The 21,959-nt window shown below is 45.1% G+C and overlaps 1 protein-coding gene and 1 pseudogene across 2 annotated transcripts in view; one reads left to right on the top strand and one right to left on the bottom strand.

The window, feature by feature from the left end:
• Positions 1–21,627, top strand: part of LOC310795533 (leucine-rich repeat-containing protein 75B-like) — a gene marked incomplete at both ends in the record, with an annotated part of 43,419 nt that extends 21,792 nt beyond the window's left edge. The window contains one exon of the mRNA XM_083657600.1: positions 21,018–21,627. Within this exon, the coding sequence (XP_083513726.1) occupies positions 21,018–21,627 (610 nt within the window). The remainder of the gene's footprint in view (positions 1–21,017) is intronic.
• Positions 12,977–14,434, bottom strand: LOC310795680 (spastin pseudogene; annotated as a pseudogene). Its single transcript has one exon. The product of its transcript is annotated as a spastin pseudogene (transcript).
• Positions 21,628–21,959: the final 332 nt, after the last annotated feature.

Below are 21,959 nucleotides of genomic sequence, written 5' to 3'. Positions count from 1 at the left end.
AGTAAAACTATTTCTTATGAGGATTTTATGAATCTGCCTATGGAAAAATGAACGGCGGATGAAATCTCTGTGAGCATGAGCCGAAACAGGAAGTGACATCGACTCTGGCTCTGTTAGTGTCACGTCGCAACACAAAGCCTCAGGTCACGATGCTCCTCTCTCTCTCTCTGCCAAAACATTTCCTCGACGTTCACTCGTCCTGATCAGGGGGAGAACTGAAATGAATGAAGAGTCACAACGACTGACAGATACAGACACGCTGATTGCGACAACACTGTCGAGACGCTCGCTAAACAAACGGAAATACTAATTAAGTAACAGGTGTCCTCGTAGAGAAGCAAAAACAACATCCTCTAATGATGATCTCCAGGTTCCCTCTCCCTCAGCAATTAACCCAGATTGAAAGAGTTCTTTGACAGCCTGAGTTCCAGCCCAGTCTCTCCGTTTTCAAATAAGACTCAACAACAACAAGGCAGACTCTCCCAGTGTGCTCATTAGGCAGCTCTGTCTCAAACTCACACAGCGGCTAGCTGCTCCAGCTATCCAGACAACCGCACCTACAATGGAGTGACACCATTTTTTTGTAAACGTAAATATACGGCTTAAGCTGTGTTCACACCGAGATATTTATTTTTCTCTCTGTCGCTCGATTCACCCCTTTGGAATCGCTCTGTCGCTCTGTTTAAATCGCTCGTCAACAGGCACAAGAATTGACGGACATCTGGGGGCTATAACGTTACGCAATGTCATGATGTTTGTCCACTACGAGCCACCGTAGTTGTTTACAAGCTAAGCCTATCAGCGTGCTCCTAACGCGAGCTCTATACCGGTAGTACAGACTTCACTTCATGTCAGCTGTCAGCCTGTCAATCAGCTGTCAATGCGGTTTGTTGCCACACAATAAACCAGCGGTTTGTTCCAAGCCAGTGTGATGCTTGACTCGCTCTCACACGGCAGCCAATCAGCGTTGAACAGCGAGCGACTGATGCCAGCGTAATTTTGCTCGAGTTGGGATATTTCATCTCGGCCGAGGAGCGAATTTTCTCCCTATCGCTCTGTCTCTGTCGCTCGGACGCCCAGCGATTTTTCTCCCGGGTGAATATACGCTCAATCGCTCGTTTGCATTGACTTTGTATGTAAACTTGATGCCAGCGAAAAAACTTTAATAGGTCGGCGTGAACGCAGCTTAACTAAAATAAAGAAGTGCAGAGGAATTCATCTTCTTGGATCAAGTTGAAATATTTGGACACAATTAATAGTGCACCAACCTCCCTCCTCCCGATTGTACTCCCAAATGTATTCGGCCAATTCCTCCCTGCTGTCCCGGTCGTTGCTCCACCCACCTCTGCCGATCTGGGGAGAGTTGTAGACTAGCACATGCTGCCTCCGATGATACACGTGCAGCTGCCAGCCGCTTCTTTTCACCTGACAGCGAGGAGGAGTCAGTCAAAAATAATGAGCTCTGATTGGACTAATGAGCCGTTAGGCGGGACGTCCGCTCGTTAGTCCTAGTTCTAGTATTCTAGTTGACCGTTTCATTGCATCGATGTCATTTTGGACAATAAAGTTGATTGATAAGCTGTAAAATATCCTACCTACATTACATAATCTCAAGTCATGTCAAGTCATATCTTTGTCAAGTGTCAACTAATGTGTATATATAATATAAGAATATCGGCCGATATATCGTTATCAGATTTTTCTTACGCCCTAATATCGGTATCGGCATCGGCCTCAAAAATCCAGTATCGGTCGGGCTCTAACCCAGACGGCTCTAACCCAGTGCTTTTAACTGTTATCACTGAGCTCACTGTAGCAATGGGGGAGGGGGGGGGGGGGGGGGGGGGGGGGGCGCACATAAAAGTAAATGCTTGTCTCTCACTGATCCGTTTATCCTCTCTTTCTCTCTCTCTCTCTCTCTCTCTCTCTCTCTCTCTCTCTCTCTCTCTCTCTCTTTCTTTCTCTCTCTCTCTCTCTTTCTCTCTCTTTCTTTCTCTCTCTCTCTCTATTTCCAGTATCACTCTTATGTTCTTTCCTTTTCCTCCATCTCCTATATTCCCCCTATTTTCCCTATATTCCTATATATATTCCCTCCTTTCTCACATTGATTGTTTTCCTCTCCTCCTGTTTCCCCCGTGGGGGTTTTCCTTCCTTCCTTTAAGAGTCCATTTTGTTCACCAGTTGCCGCACACGGCGTTGTGCGGTTGGAGCCGGGGCTCAGGGGAAAAACGCTGTCAGAGGGAGAGAGAGAGGTGCACTGCAAGGCTGCCCATTAGAACTCATCTACTTCCCTCCTTCTTCTTCCCTGGCTGAAAATCGATCCGCGTTGTGAATTTGATCTCTCCATATTCAAGAATGAAAAAGCACAACCTATCATATAAGCTATTATTATTACATTCTTCTTCTTTTCTTCATGAAGTGATATTGAGAAGTCTATTAGATGACGACTGTAAAATGTGCCCACAGCTGGCTCTCCTGCAACGGCTCAAATTGAATTGTTTTGACATTTCATAATGCATAAATCATAACCCAACCTTTATTACAGCAGCCTGCTCTGCCTTTAAAGACGAGCTGAACCCAAAAATGACTTTTATTTTTTATTTTAGTTCACATACTTGGGTATTCAGTGCACCTATTTAATAATGTATGCAAAGAAAATCACGCTTTTTCACATCAAAAGTTCATTTTTCAGGATTTCATTAATAACTTCTACAGTCTGGTGACGTAATGAAGAACTATCAAATTTCTACCCCATTTCAACCAATCGTATCACGACATGGCAGCTGTCAATCAATCTTCATTTCGAGGAGAAAATTCTGCAGGCAAGATGGCCGCCTAGGCCTACATGGGCAGACTTTTCTAAGCCCATACATGTTAATATACTTGGCCAATAAGTATGTAACATACAAAATAAAACAAACGGTAATGTCTTAATTTAATATAGAATGCATAGGACATGTAACTGGTTCGTTAAACTCGCATTGCAGGGATAACGTTAACGTCCGCGGGTCTTACCCGGGACCCTCGGACATTCCACGCCGACAGGCGGCACATTTTCCTCGGCTTTCAAACAGCGGTACGCGCTGAACCAGCCTGTTCCTCGGCTCTCTGCGGAGCTCACTTGCGTAGTGCCAGAACACGCCCGATTTGGGGGCAGAACACGGCAGGATTGGCCAACGCCAACTCCAGTCCACAGAACTGTCAAATCAAATCATCGACACGCTATGGCCCGCCTCTCAACCGTATCTGTTTTCAGTCTGATACGTCAGCGAGCCTGTCTGACACCTGGTTCATGTGGTCTATGAGAACACTCTGCAAGCTGCAACGCCAGTTTGTCTTCTGACTCTGAGTGGTGTCACACTTCATCGATTGTCAAGACAATTTGCCCAGCTGCTTGTTCCAAGTTTCTGAGAAGTCCAGTATCGCTGAGTCTCCCGGAGAACTTTGTAATGTTTTTATAATTGGTATTGAATTTCAGATTTATCAAACCCATATTTTTTTTATTAGCCTAAAATTGCCCTTCCAGCACATTTGGAAGAGATTGGATTCAGATTGCAGATATGTCAGTCTTTACTGCAAAGCAGTCAGTGAAGCCGGGCTCTTACAGAAGCTACTACAGTGTAGTTAGTAACTACCAGTGTTGTGGGTAACTCATTACAAAAGTAACATATTACATGTAATATACTTTTAGCAGTAACTGAGTAATATAACTTATTACTTATAGGATTTCAGTAATATTATAAAATACAATCATTTCCTAATCAAAAAGTGTGTTTTTATCCAAATTTACCACTATGGATGACAATAGGCGGTTGACATTATTTTTCGGGATGGTTCCAGGCCAGCAATGTCATTCTGCTGCTGCTGTTGTTTTGGTGAAAGTAATGCAAAAGTAGTGTAATAAGTAACGAGTTACTCTACACAGCCAGTAATATTGTAAAGTACAATCAATATACTTTCAAATGAAAGTAACTAGTAATATGTAATATATTACATTTTGAAAGTAACTTGCCCAACACTGGTAATTACACTGTAGTTACTACAGTGTAGTTACTACAGTCTCTTTTGCCTAACCCCCTCCAAACCTAGCCTGATATTCAGACTGCATCGTCAAATCATAAACTCATTTCCTCTTCGTCTGAGATTGCGCTCACTTCAGAGCATTTCTATGAGGGGGCGGGCTTCGGTCTTCCCTAACCAATCACTAGAGACCAAGGTGTCCACGGCAACCTAACCTGACGTCACCAGGCTCTTCCGGAGGCAACCGGCTGGCACGGCAGGGGAACCGCAGCAGTCTCGCTAGTCACAAGCACAAGCTAACGTACTGTAGGTAGCTAATGCTAGCCGACTAAAAGTCGGCCAACTTATAAAAAAAAAAAAAAAAAAATCGTCAGACTTTGGCTGCTTAACGTGGAGAAGCTGGCTAGTATTAGCTAGCTATGTTAGCTTTGACCACAGCTGTGTCTGACTGTTTCTGTTGTACATGACAACAGCGTTAGCCGATCAGTGCCCATGATTGGATTTTCGCAGTCTCAACATGACCGGTCTGCTCTACTTCTCTGGCACATCCCGCCTCTACATCTGACATCACTGACTGGCTGCTGTTATAACAGAACAGTGACCCCCTGCCCAGATCGTGGAGAATCCAGATGTTCTTCTGGACCACCGACTGTTGTGCGAGGCCCTTATCACAGCAGCAATCCTGCAGGTTCTCACATCCATCAACATCCATCAAATCACAGCCCTCCTCACCAGGGATCCTGCCTCAGGTTTTAATCATCTCCCATCTGGACTACTGAAACACCCCCCTCCTGTTAAGCTCAGCTCCCAAAATATTCTTATTCAGCCCCGACAGCTCGTCCTGAACGCTGCAGCGCGCCATCATGTCTTCAACCTGGTCTTCAAACTCCCAAAATTGCTGATCTATAAGGATGCAAAGGGAGGCAGCCACGCCCCTGCCGTCCCGTACCTGCAGGCTGTGGTCCTACTGTACCTGCCAGACATGTACCACTCCCTACCAGTGTTGGGCAAGTTACTTTCAAAATGTAATATATTACATACTGCTTACTTTCATTTGAAAGTAATAAGTTACTTTACAATATTACTGTCTGTGTAGAGTAACTCGTTACTTATTACACTACTTTTGCATTACTTTCACCAAAACAACAGCAGCAGCAGGATGACATCGCTGCCCTGGAACCATCCTGAAAAATAATGTCAACCGCCTTGAAGTCAGTGTAAACAATATATATATATATATATATATATATATATATATATATATATATATATATATATATATATATATATATATATATATATATTTTTTTTTGCTATTGTCATCCATAGTGGTTATTTGCATAAAAACACACAGTTTGATTAGGAAATGATTGTATCTTTATGTGCTTTGATTAAAAAAAAAAAACTAAATTTGTAACTTGAGTTACTTGACAAAGTAACTGATATAATATTACTGAAATCCTATAAGTAATAAGTTATATTACTGAGTTACTGCTAAAAGTAATATATTACATGTAATATGTTACTTTTGTAATGAGTTACCCCCAACACTGCTCCCTACCCTGCGACAGCCAAATCCACCCCCCCCCCCCCCTCCCGCCTCCTCGTGGCGCAATGGTGGAATGCCCCGCCCCCCCTCCCGCCTCCAGCAGTGTCGCTCCCCGTCTCTCCTAATGGGCTGAAACTCATCTCTTCAAGAAGGCGCTCACGTCACGCTCCGGCCTCTGACTCATCCCCTCTCTCCCCCGTAGCTCTCGCTCCTCAGCTAATTAGCTCCAGTATTTAAAGACATTCCTTCTACGTCCCTTCTGAGCGGTTCCTGTAGTCCTTCATTCATTTCTGAGCAATTTCCTCTTTCATGATCACGATGGTCTTGGGGGTCACAGGAATAATTGTCAGGTCGCTCTGCCTCGCACCCTTTCACTCCTGTAACTGTTGGTTACGTTGAGTCATATTCTACCGTTGCACTCATTTTAACACATTCACTGCCAGCCGTTTTTTCAATACTGTAGGTAGGTTCTGCCAAGGTTTTTTTTTTAGGATTCTGGCTCATCTTTCAAGAGCCGAGGATTCTTTTCTGCTAAGATTTTGTGAACACAAATGATCTCAAAAGAACTAATAGAATGTGTGTTTTCTCTGTCTAAAAGAGTTAGTTTGTAGAGTTAGTAGTTATGTAGGCATTAGCAGTAGAATACAGCATGGTTTCAGCGTCTGAAAATTTATTCTGAGATAAATGGCTTTTTGTGAAATTCGATAGAACAGTCACTTTAACCATTTATTTTTGGCGTAAGACGTCAGACATCTAAACAATAGTTTTGAACAGTAATTTCCTCCATAGCAGCAGGAAACCCCCCTCTCCTTCAAACTTCTCCCTCCATGGGTGTGTCTCTGGTGGCTTTGCAGCGTTTGTCACAAGCGAGGCTCTGCCTGTCTGTGCTGCCTGGCTGCTGGCGGCTGCTCTTTGGGCGAGTCTGCATGAGTCGTTTCGGTTGTGAGCTCAGCTGCAATGAAGCTGCGTGCGATTGTGGGCTTTCTGCCGGTGTTTCAAAGTGTGTTGCACGCATAATCTATTATGCAAATTTGCAATCCCCCACCGCCAGCTCCCAGCGCGATAATGCGCGATAATGCGCGAAAGCGAAAGCGTTTTCGCCAATCCATTTTACAGTATGAGAATGGTTTCCTCGCGCGTTCCCCTGCAGTTTTGGCTTGGCTTTTTCTAGTCTGGAGAGCACTGTCGCCACTTAGTGGGTCGGTGGAATGGGTTGTACACGTTCGGTGGCTCCAATATTTTTATAGGAGACGTGGAGGGCGTTGATCCACGTCCCACCGTCAAATTTTTTTTTATTTTTTTTTTGACGAGTCAACTCGTCATTGGCAGTCAACCGTTGGATTTTTTTTGACGAGTCAACTCGTCATTGGCAGTGAACGTGTTAAAGGAGAACGTCGCCGAAAAAAACGATCTCACACATATCCGAAAACTGTAAACAGTTTTGATGCCAGCCCAGTGATGTCATTCATGCACAGCACAAGTGTCCAGTTTTCGGCATGTGCAAAATAAATCAGCAAGGTTTTTCGGTGAAGTTCTATTATATCTATAATATTTTATAATATAATATATTATAATATAATATATATATAATAATAATATCTATAATATTTGAAAGTGTATAAATGTAGGAGAAATACATGATGTGGGTCTACAGCAGCTGTCACAGTATTTATTATTATAGTGGGTGCAGTAAACACAGACATTAACTTCGGTCAGAGCGATGAGGTAGGTTATATTCACCAGTGTCAGTAAGTCCTTACCTGGAGGTGGTGCCTCCCAATGTAATAAAGCCTTTGCTTTATTTGATCACATCACATCACACTCATTTTCTGTCACACAGCTGCTCTGTTTGTCTGGAAAGATAATCTGGATAATTCGTCCTTAATGTATCTACTGTTACATCTGGCAGCTGTTGACTGAGCCATGTGCTTTTCCCCAGAGGAGCGCGCTGAACACTGAAAGGCCAAACAGAATCTGACTCAGCTGACTAACACACAAGGTCAACTCCTAAGGCTATGGGAGGAAAATATGAATATGAATTTATGTTTATCATGTAAATTTCATGAAAAATATGAGTCTAAAGTTATTTGTCCTCATATATGAAAGCAGAATATGGCAGGTGGGTGAAATGTTTACTGTGTTATGTAAAAGCTATATTGGAAAATTACCCTTTATTTAAAATCTGTTACATCTGTCATCCTCCACTCCTATAACCCCTCTTTTTTTTTAAGATGTTTTTATTGAACCAAGAATGGCAATTTTTCAATTTCCATACATAACAAAACAATACAAACAGAAAAAACAGACAGAGAAAAAACAACAACAACAACAAAGAAAAACAGAGGGTCTATAACCCCTCTTTGATGGGATTATAATGATCTCTATTCAGAGATACAGTAGCCCAGTTTACTGCGTACCTTACAGTCAGTCTAGTCAAACTTTTATCTGTTTGACCTCCACTTTTAATAGAGACTTAAAGACCTGTCCACAATCTGAATCCATAAATAATGAAACACCTCCTGTGGTTCAGACTCACTCAGTTATCAGAGGAGGAGGAGGAGACACCCACTCCACTGTTCAGGCACATGACCATAATTAAATGCCTTGATTGGCAAACAGAAGGCTGTTACAGTATATAGGTCATCAGTGTTACAAATCTCACTGCTTATATATATATATATATATATATATATACACAGCAATAATATATATATATATATATTTATTATTATTATTAATATTATTATTTCTTTATTATTATTGTTATTATTATTATTATTATTATTATTTATTATACACGGTATAAAGAAAGGAGAATGGATTTTAGGGGTCTGGTGATCTGTGTTGTTCACTCCTACAGATCTTTGTCCCCATCATCAGGTTCCACGGTCTCTCTTCAGAGCTGGATGCATGTTAATGTTGGTTTCATAAGTGTGCCTTCACTAGCATAGCAGACTAAAGGCACATGATATACAGTTATGTAATGCAAAAACTGTTTCCCATGTATTTCTGTCGCAGTATTCTTTTCTCCTGAGCATCCGCTTTGTCACTTTGAATCAAATCATTGATGAATTTAGAGCTCGCCCATAGAGTACATTCATGCACACATGCTGCACCACTGCACCCTGGCACTCCTCCTCCAAGAGCTTTTATCATCACTGGCATACATCTGCTGCTTTTTTTTCTTTGCTCGGTAGTCACATATTATTAGAGGTAATCCATGTCACATCCATGCGGGCCTGGTTATTACTTATATATCTATCTATATATCTATCTATATATAGAATGGAGTATGTGGACTTTGTTCGTTTATTTGTTTCAAGTTCTTCTGTGTTCGGCCACAGCTGTCCCGTTTTACGTGCGATCGAACTGAAACCTTCAGGGTGTGTAAAGGGCACGGATTTTCTAATTAGGTCAGATATGACCTGAACCGACATGTATCAAATAAAAATTTAAAAGTATCAAATGGACTATTATCTATCTAATCATTCCAGCAGTGTCTGTGTGTCAGTGTGTCAGTATGTCTGCGCAATTGCTATTGGTCCGTGATTGGCAAGCTGCACGATCAATGGACAGGCGACCTGTCAATCACCCCCAAAACTTAGTCTTTTCTGTTGTCTATTTGATTCTAAACGGGTGAGTTATATGAAAATTCACCCCCCATGCACTTGGGGGTGAAAGGTGAAATGAGCTATAGAGACAGTCCGCATGTCTGGGAACGCCCACAAAATGTTAAACGGCTGGCGCGCGAGTGGGGTAAAACCGCCCATATATCTCATTGGCTGACTCACCAAAAGACATTGCTGCGGCTCTACACTACAGGTTTGGGGGTTCTAGAGCAGAACACAAGACGTCTGCTCAGATGTGCGTTTACTGCGGTGGTTAAATCCCCGATCGTGTCTGCCTGGGCTGGGCTATCAGCTAAATTCTAACTTTGCTGAATGGATAGAACGGGGGTTTTTACCCCACCCTGACCACGCCCCCAGCCAGGCTGAGCCAGCTAACCAGCGTCTATTGTGGGCGTTCCTAGAGCCTGTATGGGTGTTCCCAGACATGCGGACTGTCTCTATATAGAGCACAACCGTGTTTTGATCCAGGCTGTAAACATGTTTAAAAGTTGGGCATTTTAACATGGGGGTGAATGAGGAACAACTCCCTTTTGGAGCCAGCCTCAAGTGGCCATTCGAGGAACTACTATACAGCCTGGTTTGTGGGCCCTGTGCGTGTGTACAGTATGTGTGTGTATCGGAGTGCAGCAAACTGGCAGAACAAAATGTTCTACAGTGAAGTAAGTGATGAAATCAGCGGTGATTATAAATCAACTGAATCGTTTTGTTCAGTTCATGCTATTTGGAGCTGCTCCATTGACAAGGAAGAATGGAGGAAGCCTGAATTAGTGGATTAATTTAATTTAGTTTGCTTGAACTTTGACCTCCAAGTGAGCTTTATGATACAGAATTGGGCTAATTGTTCCTGTCCAGAAAATATAACATTATCCCCAGAAAACTAGAAGACAAGGATGTGTAAAATCACCGTTTCCATGTTTCCTCAATGCATTCTCTACTGGACAGTATCAGTGTGACGATCACAGTTTGGTCAAAGGCATGGTGGTCTTTTCTCTTATTGTTTGCTTTGTGTTACGCTGACAGTGATGAATGCTTCTATAGAAGCCAAACTGTCCTGAGACATACGACAAGTCACATATTTGATGCTGCGTTTCAGTGGAGGTAGATTAGATAAAGTGCACCTTTCCAGGAAATACTGTATCCAATAACAGCAATGTACCCTGTCATTATAAGAGCCATACTAGTCATTTGACTGCAGGCCTGGGGCTGGTTGCACCAACTGGTCTTAACTATGCCTGGTCGTAACTCCTACGTCGGTCTTAGTTAAGACCATGGACTTACGCCTGTTGCACCAACACGGCTTATGTCTGGTCTTAACTATGCTGGTGGTAGCAATGCGCGTCCATGTGAATTGCCAGGGAATGCACCCTGATTAGATGATGTTGCAAAAAATGTCCCTCGCGACCTGCTTGGAGCACTGTGCCACTACGCTCTATCAGCCACTACTGTAAAACACCCTCCCTCCTCTCACCCTCCCTCGCTCCGGGGGGAAAAATGGCGGCGATTGAGCCAGAAAGACAGTCTGAATGAAATTGAATCTAACGTTCCCAATTCTATGTATTAAATTCTAAAAAACTAACGGCAACATTTTGGAAGGCTAAGCCACACTACTAGTTAGTTATAATCTAACGTCGTGCTTTCAAAGACGGTGAACTGGCGGTGTTACGACGATGGCGGTCAAAAAGGTCTCCGCGGAGATCTCTGTTAGAGGCAGGCTCTACGCCTCCTCCTGACCAGGCGTAGGAGTTACGCCTGGTCGTAGTGAAAATAAGGCTTAAGCCGTCTTGGTGCAACCGGCGTAGCTGTTAGGTCGTAAAGTTACGACCAACTTAGCTTAAGACCAGTGTAAGACCAGTTGGTGCAACCGGCCCCTGTAGGCTAGCCTGCGGACATAGAGAGGCAAAGTGACCGCATACTTCCTGCTTCAGCACTGTACCAGAGATTTTCATCCGCCATTTATTTTCCCATACACATTTCGTAAAATGCTTATAAAAATGGTTTTACTGGTTCAAACCAAACGGTACAGATATATTTAGAAACAGGAGAGATCGCATAACATTTCACTGTGAGCAAAACGTAAAGAAATGTGGGTTTAAAGAACATATTTTTTCAATGTTGTTTTTTTCAGTTTTGGTCAGAGTGAAATGTTCTATGGTCTCTCCCGATTATAGCGTTAGCGTTGGTTCGACGAAGTAAAACTATTTTATAAGCATTTTACAAAATGTCTATGGGAAAATAAATGGCGGATGAAAATCTCTGGTACAGTGCTGAAGCAGGAAGTGACGTTCCACTTTGCCTCTCTATACTGAGATATAAAAAAGAAGAAGAATACGAAAAAAAGAGGCAAAAGTAAAGGCGTAGCACATTCCCGGCGTATACTCTTCAAAGATGACTTGGTACAGTAGACCTAATAGGTTCTCACCAAGGGTAGCATGCATTATACAGATGCCCAGAGGCAAAACAGGTCAGATCGATGCGATGAATAAACAAGTTAAGACCAAAGCGTTGATGAAGCAGACATTGATCCGACCAACCCCATGGCTCTGTGGAATGGCAGCCACAACCAATGTTTCTCAAGTGCCTTTATTTCATTCGGCTGAAATGAGTCAAGTGCCCCTCTGCACCACTCTGCACCTCTCTGCACCACTCTGCACGCTCAGCTGAAGTGCAGCCGGCCGGAGTCAATCTGAAATTGTATTACTGAGGCTTTCCTCCCAGCTGAGAGACTTGCATATATTGCATAGTATTATTCTCATTCTTATTATTCTTATTACGGTAGTTGCTGTTGTTGTTGTTGTTGTTGTTGTTGTTGTTGTTGTTAGGGTTACATGCTGCACACACTGTATACATCAAAGCCTTCAGCTACTTCTGTTCTCGCCGGTTCTCGCTCACAATGTCAAAATATAAGCAATACAATGTATCATTTTTGAGATATTAACATTTGTCAGCTGTGTAAATGTATCACTTACCTAGCAACAGTAACTATGGGCGGGGCATCGATGTATTAAAATAAACTGGATAGGGTATAGGAAGCGCTCACCCATTCCTTCGAACATAAGCTGCTGAGTGCTCATTGGTGCATGAAGCAATTTGAAGGGGTTTTTCTTCCTGGTTTTACTTCCGTGATGTGCAAACCAACCATGAGCGAACCCATGCCAGAGCCAAACGAAACGAGGCTGCCCCCAGAGGTTAGATTATTTTTTATTTTTTACCGATGGGTTCCCAGATTGATCGATCATAACCGAAATAACCGACAAGATTAAAATGTACTATTTATAGCCAGTGTTGGCCAAGTTACTTTCAAAATGTAATATACTACATATTACTAGTTACTTTCACTTGAATGTAATACGTTACTTTACAATATTACAGTCTGTGTAGAGTAACTTGTAACTCGTTACTTATTACACTACTTTTGCATTACATTCACCAAAATAACAGTAGTAGCAGAATGACATCGCCGCCCCGTCGAACCATCCCAAAAAAGAATTGTAACCCTCTTGAGGTCCGTGTAAACCGTCCAAAATTCTAAATGTTGTCCTTTTCCTTTGTTATTGTCATCTATAGTGGTTATTTGCATAAGAACACACAATTTGATTAGGAAATGATTGTATCTTTATTTGCTTTGATGGGGGAAAAAGTAACTAAAATGTGTAACTTGTGTTACTTGACAAAGTAACTGGTATAATATTACTGAAATCCTATTTGGAATAAGTTATATTACTGAGTTACTGCTAAAAGTAATATATTACATGTAATATGTTACTTTTGCAATGAGTTACTACCCCCAACAGTTTATAGCCCGATGCATTCTACTGGCTGGTAACGCTGTTGTGTCACCAAAGGCCTTGTTCCACTGGATGTACAGATCAAGAGTATGTGGGCTGACACTGGGCTTGATACGCTGCAGGGAATGCTCAAAGTCTTTAAACATGATGTTCCGCATCTCGCTAGCAGCCACGCTCCTGACCTGCTGTGGTCCCAAGTCCCTGATTGGCCCGAGTGCAGCATCCTTGGCCAATGAAGTGAGATCGCTTCCCGAGTATCCCGTGGTCGCTTTCGCTAGACGGGACAACTCCTTCCGGTTCAGTGGGGTCCCATGCTTTCCCAACAGATTTCCCAGCAGCGTGAATCTTGTCTCCTCGTTTGGCAATTCCACGTACACCCTCTTCGCAAAGCGTCTGAGCGCTGCTTCATCGAGCTCCTGAGGCCTGTTGGTCGCTCCCATGACCAGCACTCGGTCATCGCCTCCCGACTGCACCCCATCAAACTCGATGAGGAACTCCGTTTTCAACCGGAGACTGGCCTCGTGCTCCCCTGCCCTCCTTTTACCAAGCAGGCTGTCGATCTCATCGATGAAGATGATCGACGGCTGTAATTCTCTGGAGACGGCGAACAGCGCCCGCACAAGCTTCTCGCCCTCTCCCACGTATTTGGAGGCCAGACTGGCAGCACTGATGTTGAGGAACGTGGCCTTTGACTCCTTGGCGACGGCTTTGGCCAACATGGTTTTCCCGTTTCCAGGAGGGCCAAATAGAAGCAAACCGCGCGCCGGAGATCTCAGGCCGGTGAAGAGCTCTGGTCTTAAGGCAGGAAGGATGACCATCTCTTCGAGCGCTTGCTTGGCCAGGTCCTGTCCGGCGATGTCTGCAAAGGATACAGTCATTCCACCGTCAATGATTTCATTCAGAATTAAGTTGGCCAGTTTGCTGTCCACATTCTTGAAGTTTTTCATCATATCCGTCTTTTGGGGTGGCTTCAAAGCTGTAAGTGTTCCATTCGGACCTCTCCCCACCGGCATGGTCTCCTTTACATTGTTGGACCTGGAATCAGGTCTGTCACAGGAAGGCTTGATGACACCAGACACACCACCCACTCCAGACGGGCTTTTGGGAACGCGCTTTGGGTTGGGAAGAACATGATTCGAGACCTTCAGGGGATCACTTTTGCTCTCAGACGCTAAAAGTGCAACCCTTGCTTTTACCATTGTGAGATTAGTGGCCATTTTATCTTGAAGTCTCTTTGCCCGGGCATCCTGCTCGCCGTGTCCTCTGATCCCAACTGCGATACCCCGTTGAAGCTCAACGATGGCTTTCTTGTACCAGTGAACAGCGCCCTCCTTTACTCCTTTACCGAGGTCTTCATCGATCCGTAATGCCAGAGATGTGTATTCAAACGCCTGCTTATGGTGGCCTTTGACAACATTGGCGTCGTCTTTGACGCCTCTTGTGCCGAACATGATTCTGTCACGTTGCTCGTCGCAGTTGTAACCCAACTAAGTGAGTGTTCGCTATTACACGGGAAACGGCTAATGTATCTTTCAAAGTGCATTTATAACCAGGTTAAAATCCGCAGTCCGACAGCTGAAGTTGCTTTTTGCTAATAAGATACCAGTGACTCTGAAGGCTGATGTTGACACCGTGACTTTACAATCTGACATCAGTGTGACATCATCAGTGATTTATGACATCACTAGACACTGATGATGTCATAGACCTTGTGAAATCACTGTTTGTGCAAATTTGTCACAGATATTGTGACATGATCGGTGATGTCATAGACTGTGTGATGTCATAGACATTGTGACATCAGTGATGTCACAAGCCCTTCAGTGATGTTCATCAGTGATGGTTAACAAAGCGCCCTTCGGGCAGGGTAGATTTATGGCACCACTGATGATGTCGTAGACATTGTGACATCTTCTGATGTCATAAATCCTTCGTTGCAGAGGCTATACAGTAAGTAGGACTGGTAGAGTTTGTATAACTGGATTCCTCTGGCACACGGGACATTGGGCAACAGGGCATGGGTGCCATTAGGAAACGCGCCTTCCGCGACTCGGCAAGGCCATACGCAGAAGCAAGCGAAGTGTGGGAGGGGCCTCCGCCAGTTATTGTTACCCTTATTATTGTGATACTTGTTATCATTTTACAGATGTATTTCTATTCCACCTTCTCGTTGATGTGGGGTATTTCCCAGCGAGACATCCCCCTTCATCATCTTACAGCACTCAACCCCAGCAACAGCACCACACAGAGCCGGGCCCCGTTCGAGCTCCAGTGAAGTGTTGGTCAAACCAGGCAGCTCCCAAGTGTGAATGCATACTGTACAGCAGGGATACTCAACTTGCTTTGCCCGGGGGCCACGTTTGCAAAATGACAGGAGGCCAGGGACCAGTTAATAAATAAATATTAATAATATTTTTTTGTAGGGGATTATAGGTATTTAGGGTGTCAGCCGGAGTTTAGTCTGACAATTTTGTGCACACAGGATAGTGAGTTAGTACATACAGTATAAGTACCTGGGTGGCAAGCAGGCGGCGATATTTCAGAATTTAGCTGGAGCTCAGTCAAACTTGATAGTTTTCATTGTGAATTAGAAAATGGTCGGGGGGCCACTTGGCACCCTATCGCGGGCCGCATCTGGCCCCCAGGGCCGCAAGTTGAATATCACTGCTGTACAGTATTAAGGCAGTGGTGAGAAATAGTGTGCATTGCATGCTCAGAAAAACACCTCCTCTGAAAGAGGTTAAGAAATATATGTATTTTGTCTAAGCTCGCCAACCCTCTTAACCTAGTTTCCTATGCTCATATTCTCATTTTAAATCCCACTGCAAATGGGCATGGGTGGGGGGCGCACACATGAGAGAGAATGAAGCAGAACATGTCTTCTACGTGGGCGGACACATCACAAGTTTCTGCTACCATTTGCTTTGATCTCTCACCCTAGCTGCAGAATATTGAAGGCCTATGTGAAACCGTCCCGTGGAAAATTCCAATTTGTTTTAATCCAGGCAAATGTTTGCAGTGAAGGAAAATCCCAAACTCTACACACTTTCACTCCTTCTTAAGATCTCACCTCCTCTACATGTATACCTCTCTCCATCTCCTTTACAGTACAGTATATACAGTGTTTCCCCTACCATTCTACAGGCCTGGTCAGGCCTGGTCAGGCCAGGCCAACGACGCCCCCGCCAAGCCAGAAGAGGAAATGCAACAAAAAAAAAATACAAATAAAATAAAGAACCAAAATTTCAATAAACCTTTATGGCATATTATTACAATACAACAATACTGGTGTTGACAGTGTTGACAGTAATACAAGATGCCAAACCATTCAAAACAATAAGCATTTTGCTTTTAGGAGCATCGTGCCAGCGTGCGGCGCTATTCCAAAACGTCTCAACGTGTGTCGTTCGTTGCCTGGGAAACGCACATCCCATAATACAACTGTTTGCATCGCATCCCATAATAGTATGATGATACTTGGGATGCCATTGCGAACATAGATGCGAACAGGTTAGCTAAAAGTTTAGCGTCGCCAGCGAGGGCCCCCACCGTTGCGGTCGGGGTACGTTTGGAAATCCCTCCAGGCCTGAAAAATGTTTCTAGGGGAAACACTGCATCCTCCATATACCTCCTCTCTATACCTCCACTCCATCTCCTTCTTCAGGTTCAGTGCAGAGGGAGTGCTTCTTTGTATTGATGAATGGAGTATAGGGAAGTCATGGAGGCCACCGTTGATGCTGTACGTCAGCAGAGTCGATGCTACTAGACTGACTGCAGAGTAACCTGACACTGACTGCTGGATGTAAAGATCTGCCCTGTGACCTCTAACGGAGAAGCTCTTCATCCTATCTGGAGGGAGAAGAAACCGTACAGAGAGATGGAGGAAGAATGCGGTGCTGTGTGTTGTACAGCTAGTATGAAGTCAATCCAGTGAAGTTTAAATATGGACCAAATCACTGTTTCTCCAACACACAGTTTCTAGAGATGAAACAATTAGCGGTTTAATGATAAACCATGGTCAAATTCCTGACAGTTAGTATTACCGGGGACACCCCGGCATTCTGAAATGTCGGCACTCCGAAATACCGGCATTCTGACAAAATTGACGGAATGGAGATCTGTCTCGCCATTGCGAAAGAACCCTAACCCTAAACCTAACCTCTCCCACCCCCCACGCCTAAACCTAACCTCCCCCAGAACCTAACCCTAAACCTAACCTCTCCCACCCCTGTAGGCTAAATAACTCAAGATGCTATGTCGGAATGGCGGACCTAATATCTTTCGCAATGGTGAAACCTTTTTTGGAGATAAAAAGGGCCGCCTCTCCGAAAGCATAGAAGTCAATGATCGGAATGCCGACACTTCGGAATGGCGAGAGGACCCCAGTATTACCGTTTCAAATTTTAATCATCATTAATACCGTGAAAAACACTAAATACTGTCTATGATGACATCAACCGAGGTTAGCAACAGTGTCGCACATGTAGGCGTGCAGCCTCGGTGAAATGGTTTCAGTGAGGGTAGTACCAGTACCTTTTGAACATTTGCAGCACATTTGAACAACACCGCGATAATAATATAACCGTGATCATTTTGGTCGCCGTAATCGTATCATGACATTTTCATACCCTTTCATCTCTAATAGTTTCTCGCGTGCTTTATGAGGCAACACACTCTCGGTGTTCACGCTCTCTCTCATCGCTGTTAGCTTTGCGCTCCACTTTAGCATCACAAACCCACAAATGTTTGATTTCTCCGGGGTTTACATATCATGCCTGTATCGCAGCAGCAGCAGCGAGAGTAAAAAGTTAACAACATCCCCTAGGAAAGACAGGGCATGAAACGCAATTAGACAAGACTGGGCTAACCCCACATTTAAGCAGCCAATAGCTTGACACATGGGAGTCCGTTCTTATTAGATTCCTGCATTGGCGTGCGGGGTTGCTCCTGCTGTCAATAAGATGGATTTCCTTTAACGGTGCTTTTTTAAATGGCTCTTGATACAGAGGGGAAGAAACCCGTCCTGATTATTATGCAGAGAGACTATGGATTCCTTTGAAGTCGCTTGCGTCTGAGCAGAGGATTTGCACCGCTGCCTACATGCATGGTAATATATATGGACATCAGAGGGAGCAAAGATGAGCAGTTTGTTCTTTATGTATTTCATTTTATTTTATGATCACTCAATGGGCTGTAAGCGTGCTGCTGTGTGGCATTAGACTAGGCTATAGCTGTATACGCCTGGGCCCTGTGCCCGCACTGCCCGGCCGGCCCTGTGGGTGGCATCCTGCCCAGCGAGCGGGCCGTGGGCAGGCAGCGGGTTTGGACCAAAGTCTGAAGCTGTCTCTACTCTCGTTAAAAGCACATCAGAACCTGCCCCCCCCCCCACACACACACAACCACACACACACAACCACACACACGCGCACACGCACACGCACACACACAACCACACACACACACACACACACACACACACACACACGCACGCACTCACCCACACACACACACACACACACACACACACACACACACACACACACACACACACACACAGAGAGAGAGAGAACTGATAAGACCACACACACACACACACACACACACACACACACACACACACACAGAGAGAGAGAGAACTGATAAGACCACACACACACACACACACACACACACACACACACACACACACACACACACACACACACACACACACAGAGAGAGATAACTGATAAGACCAGGGACCATGATGGAAACAAGTGTTCACACTTCTCATGTCATCCCTTGGATGTTTGTCATGCATTATGCAGAATAAAGTCATTCATTCACTCTCACACACACACACACACACACACACACACACACACACACACACACACACACACACACACACACACACACACACACACACACACACACACACACCTGTGCACACACACACACACACACACACACACACACACACGGGTGAAATTCTCGGTTGATTGCTCCAGCGGAATCTGGAAAATACCCTCTTAGACGCGCGCCAAGAAAACGAAAGTCAATGTGTGAAATAGTGAACTGAAGATCTTGCACAACGATAAGCTTCGGAAGATGTTTCTGCAGAATAGTTGGGTGGAGTCCAGACCTGTTAAGCCCCTTAGGGCCCCTCCCCTGTATTTTCTCATGGTCTGCTGGCGACAAGCCATATGTCGTACAGTACTATTGTATAAGTAGGGACACTACTAAGTCTGGAATATTTACAGGTTGGTTGTGGGCCAAAAAGTCCAGGGGCCATTTTCTTGTCCCGTGTCTGTCCCGGAAGATGACAGCAAAAAAAAGAAAAGAAGAAAAAAGAGCTTAATATATTTAGATATATTAGTTCTAGTTTCATCTCTGGAACCGAGAGATGAAATGATGGTCAGGTGGGGTTGTGGGGGCGCATTGATGTTTCAATGCCAATGAGGTTTCCTATGTAATTGACGCGGGGGGGGGGGGGGGGGGTATACAGTATAAAAGCAGAATTTTCATAAATCCAGAGGAATTATTTGCTGCTATGTGGGCAAGATGATGCTTTTAAAAATAGATCTCACAAATAAGCCACCTGAAGCCGAGGAACAAAAGAAGGAAAGCAGTTGCTTCGACAGCATATTCCGAATTAAAAAGACAGAGAAATTGAGCGAGGGATGAGAAACGAGACCGAGAGAGAATGACAGAGCTGCTGAGGGAGGAGGAGGAGGAGATGAATTATAGCAGACACGTGAAATCAATAACCTTACGAATCTCAGCCCGAGCTAGCTGCAGATCTGGTTTCCGTTCTTTTTTTCTTCCCTTAACCTCGCTCCAGAGCAGAGAGGGTGACAGATGTGAAGACCACAACCTGACGATTTATGAGGCTCCCAAAACAGACCAGAGAGGAGAGAGGGAGAGAGAGACGAGGATAACAGACCAGAGAGGGAGAGAGAGACGGGGATAACAGACCAGAGAGGAGAGAGGGAGAGAGAGACGAGGATAACAGACCAGAGAGGAGAGAGGGAGAGAGAGACGGGGATAACAGACCAGAGAGGAGAGAGAGGGAGAGAGAGACGAGGACAACAGACCAGAGAGGAGAGAGGGAGAGAGAGACGAGGATAACAGACCAGAGAGGAGAGAGGGAGAGAGAGACGGGGATAACAGACCAGAGAGGAGAGAGGGAGAGAGAGACGGGGATAACAGACCAGAGAGGAGAGAGAGGGAGAGAGAGACGAGGACAACAGACCAGAGAGGAGAGAGGGAGAGAGAGACGAGGATAACAGACCAGAGAGGAGAGAGGGAGAGAGAGACGAGGATAACAGACCAGAGAGGAGAGAGGGAGAGAGAGACGAGGATAACAGACCAGAGAGGAGAGAGGGAGAGAGAGACGAGGATAACAGACCAGAGAGGAGAGAGGGAGAGAGAGACGGGGATAACAGACCAGAGAGGAGAGAGAGGGAAAGAGAGATGAGGACAACAGACCAGAGAGGAGAGAGGGAGAGAGAGACGAGGACAACAGACCAGAGAGGAGAGAGGGAGAGAGAGACGAGGATAACAGACCAGAGAGGAGAGAGGGAGAGAGAGACGGGATTACAGACCAGAGAGGAGAGAGGGAGAGAGAGACGGGATTACAGACCAGAGAGGGAGAGAGGGAGAGAGAGACGGGATTACAGACCAGAGAGGGAGAGAGAGACGCGGATCATCCTCACTGTTTCCGGGGATCGGATCTTTTAGCCCAATGGTGATATTCTTCCAAGAGTCCCCAAAACATAAAAACACAACTTTAATAGATACAAACAGAAACAAACAAGGTACAAGTAAAACACTAAAAACACACAATTAGCTGCCCCATAGATTGTGTAGACTTGAGAAGCAGTAGACTATTCCTCTGTTGATCATAGACTTGAGGATGTACAGTAGGATGTAGTATGACGGTGATGATGCTATGTAAAGCCCTTCGATACATGCTTATGATAAAGGGCTATAAACCTAACTGAACTGAAAATGAGATAACACACATTTCTTTCTGTCTCCTCTTTGCAACAGTCTGAAAACCACCCTGAAGAAGAAGCTCTCCAGCGACGTGGTCAACCTGTCGGGCATCGCCCTCTCTGGCCGAGACGTGCAGCGCGTGGCCTACTACCTCCAGAGCAGCAGCGACGCGGTGTCTGCTGTGGACCTGAGCTTCAGCCAGCTGCAGGACGAGAGCCTGCGCCTGCTCCTGCCCTCCCTCGGCTGCCTGCCCAAGCTGACCACGTTGGCGGTCAACGGCAACCGCCTGACGGTGGCCATCTTGAAGGACCTGACGGACGCGGTGAAGGATCCCAGGAAGTTCCCCAGCCTGGCCTGGGTCGACCTGGGCAACAACGTGGACATCTTCACCGTGCCGCAGCCCCTCCTGGTGGCCCTGCGCCGCCGCTTCGGCCGCTTTAGCAGTCTGCCCACCATCTACGAGTACAGCGAGGCGCAGGCGTTCCGCGGCTACAACCTCAACCCGGAGATGTCCGTCGAGGAAGCCAGCCTGTGTGAGGACGGAGAGCGAGATGGAGACGAAGAGGATGGGGATGAGGAGGAGGACAGGCTGGAGCTTCAGGCCTGGGGCTTTGGAGGGGAAAATGTGTCTAAGAATGTGGCACTGAACTACTGTGGGAGGTGACTGCTCACTCAGAGCTGGTCTTCTAGACTGGCGGCCCTTTCTGCCCCTCTGTGTGCTCACCTTGCCCGAAGTCCAGCTTCCTGAGTTTCCATGTGTCATCGTGTCAGAAGACGTCTATAGTGACCCAGAAGTTCCTAAAAATACGACACCAATGGGAAAACGACAGCTCTGTTAAAATAGATGCTAAGCTAAGGTTAGCAAGTAAAGTAGACCGAACCCCATTTAAACAGAGTTCACTTAAAGTGGGGCAGCTGCAGCGAGAATGTGAATGTGAGTGGTAGGTACGCACACGCGCGCGCGCGCACGCGCACACACACACACACACAGACACA

The sequence above is a fragment of the Poromitra crassiceps genome (genome assembly GCF_964638095.1).
Source record: "Poromitra crassiceps genome assembly, chromosome: 21".
Classification (NCBI taxonomy): domain Eukaryota; kingdom Metazoa; phylum Chordata; class Actinopteri; order Beryciformes; family Melamphaidae; genus Poromitra; species Poromitra crassiceps.
Note: the sequence above shows the minus strand (reverse complement) of the source record. Positions and strands in the feature narration are given on the sequence as shown.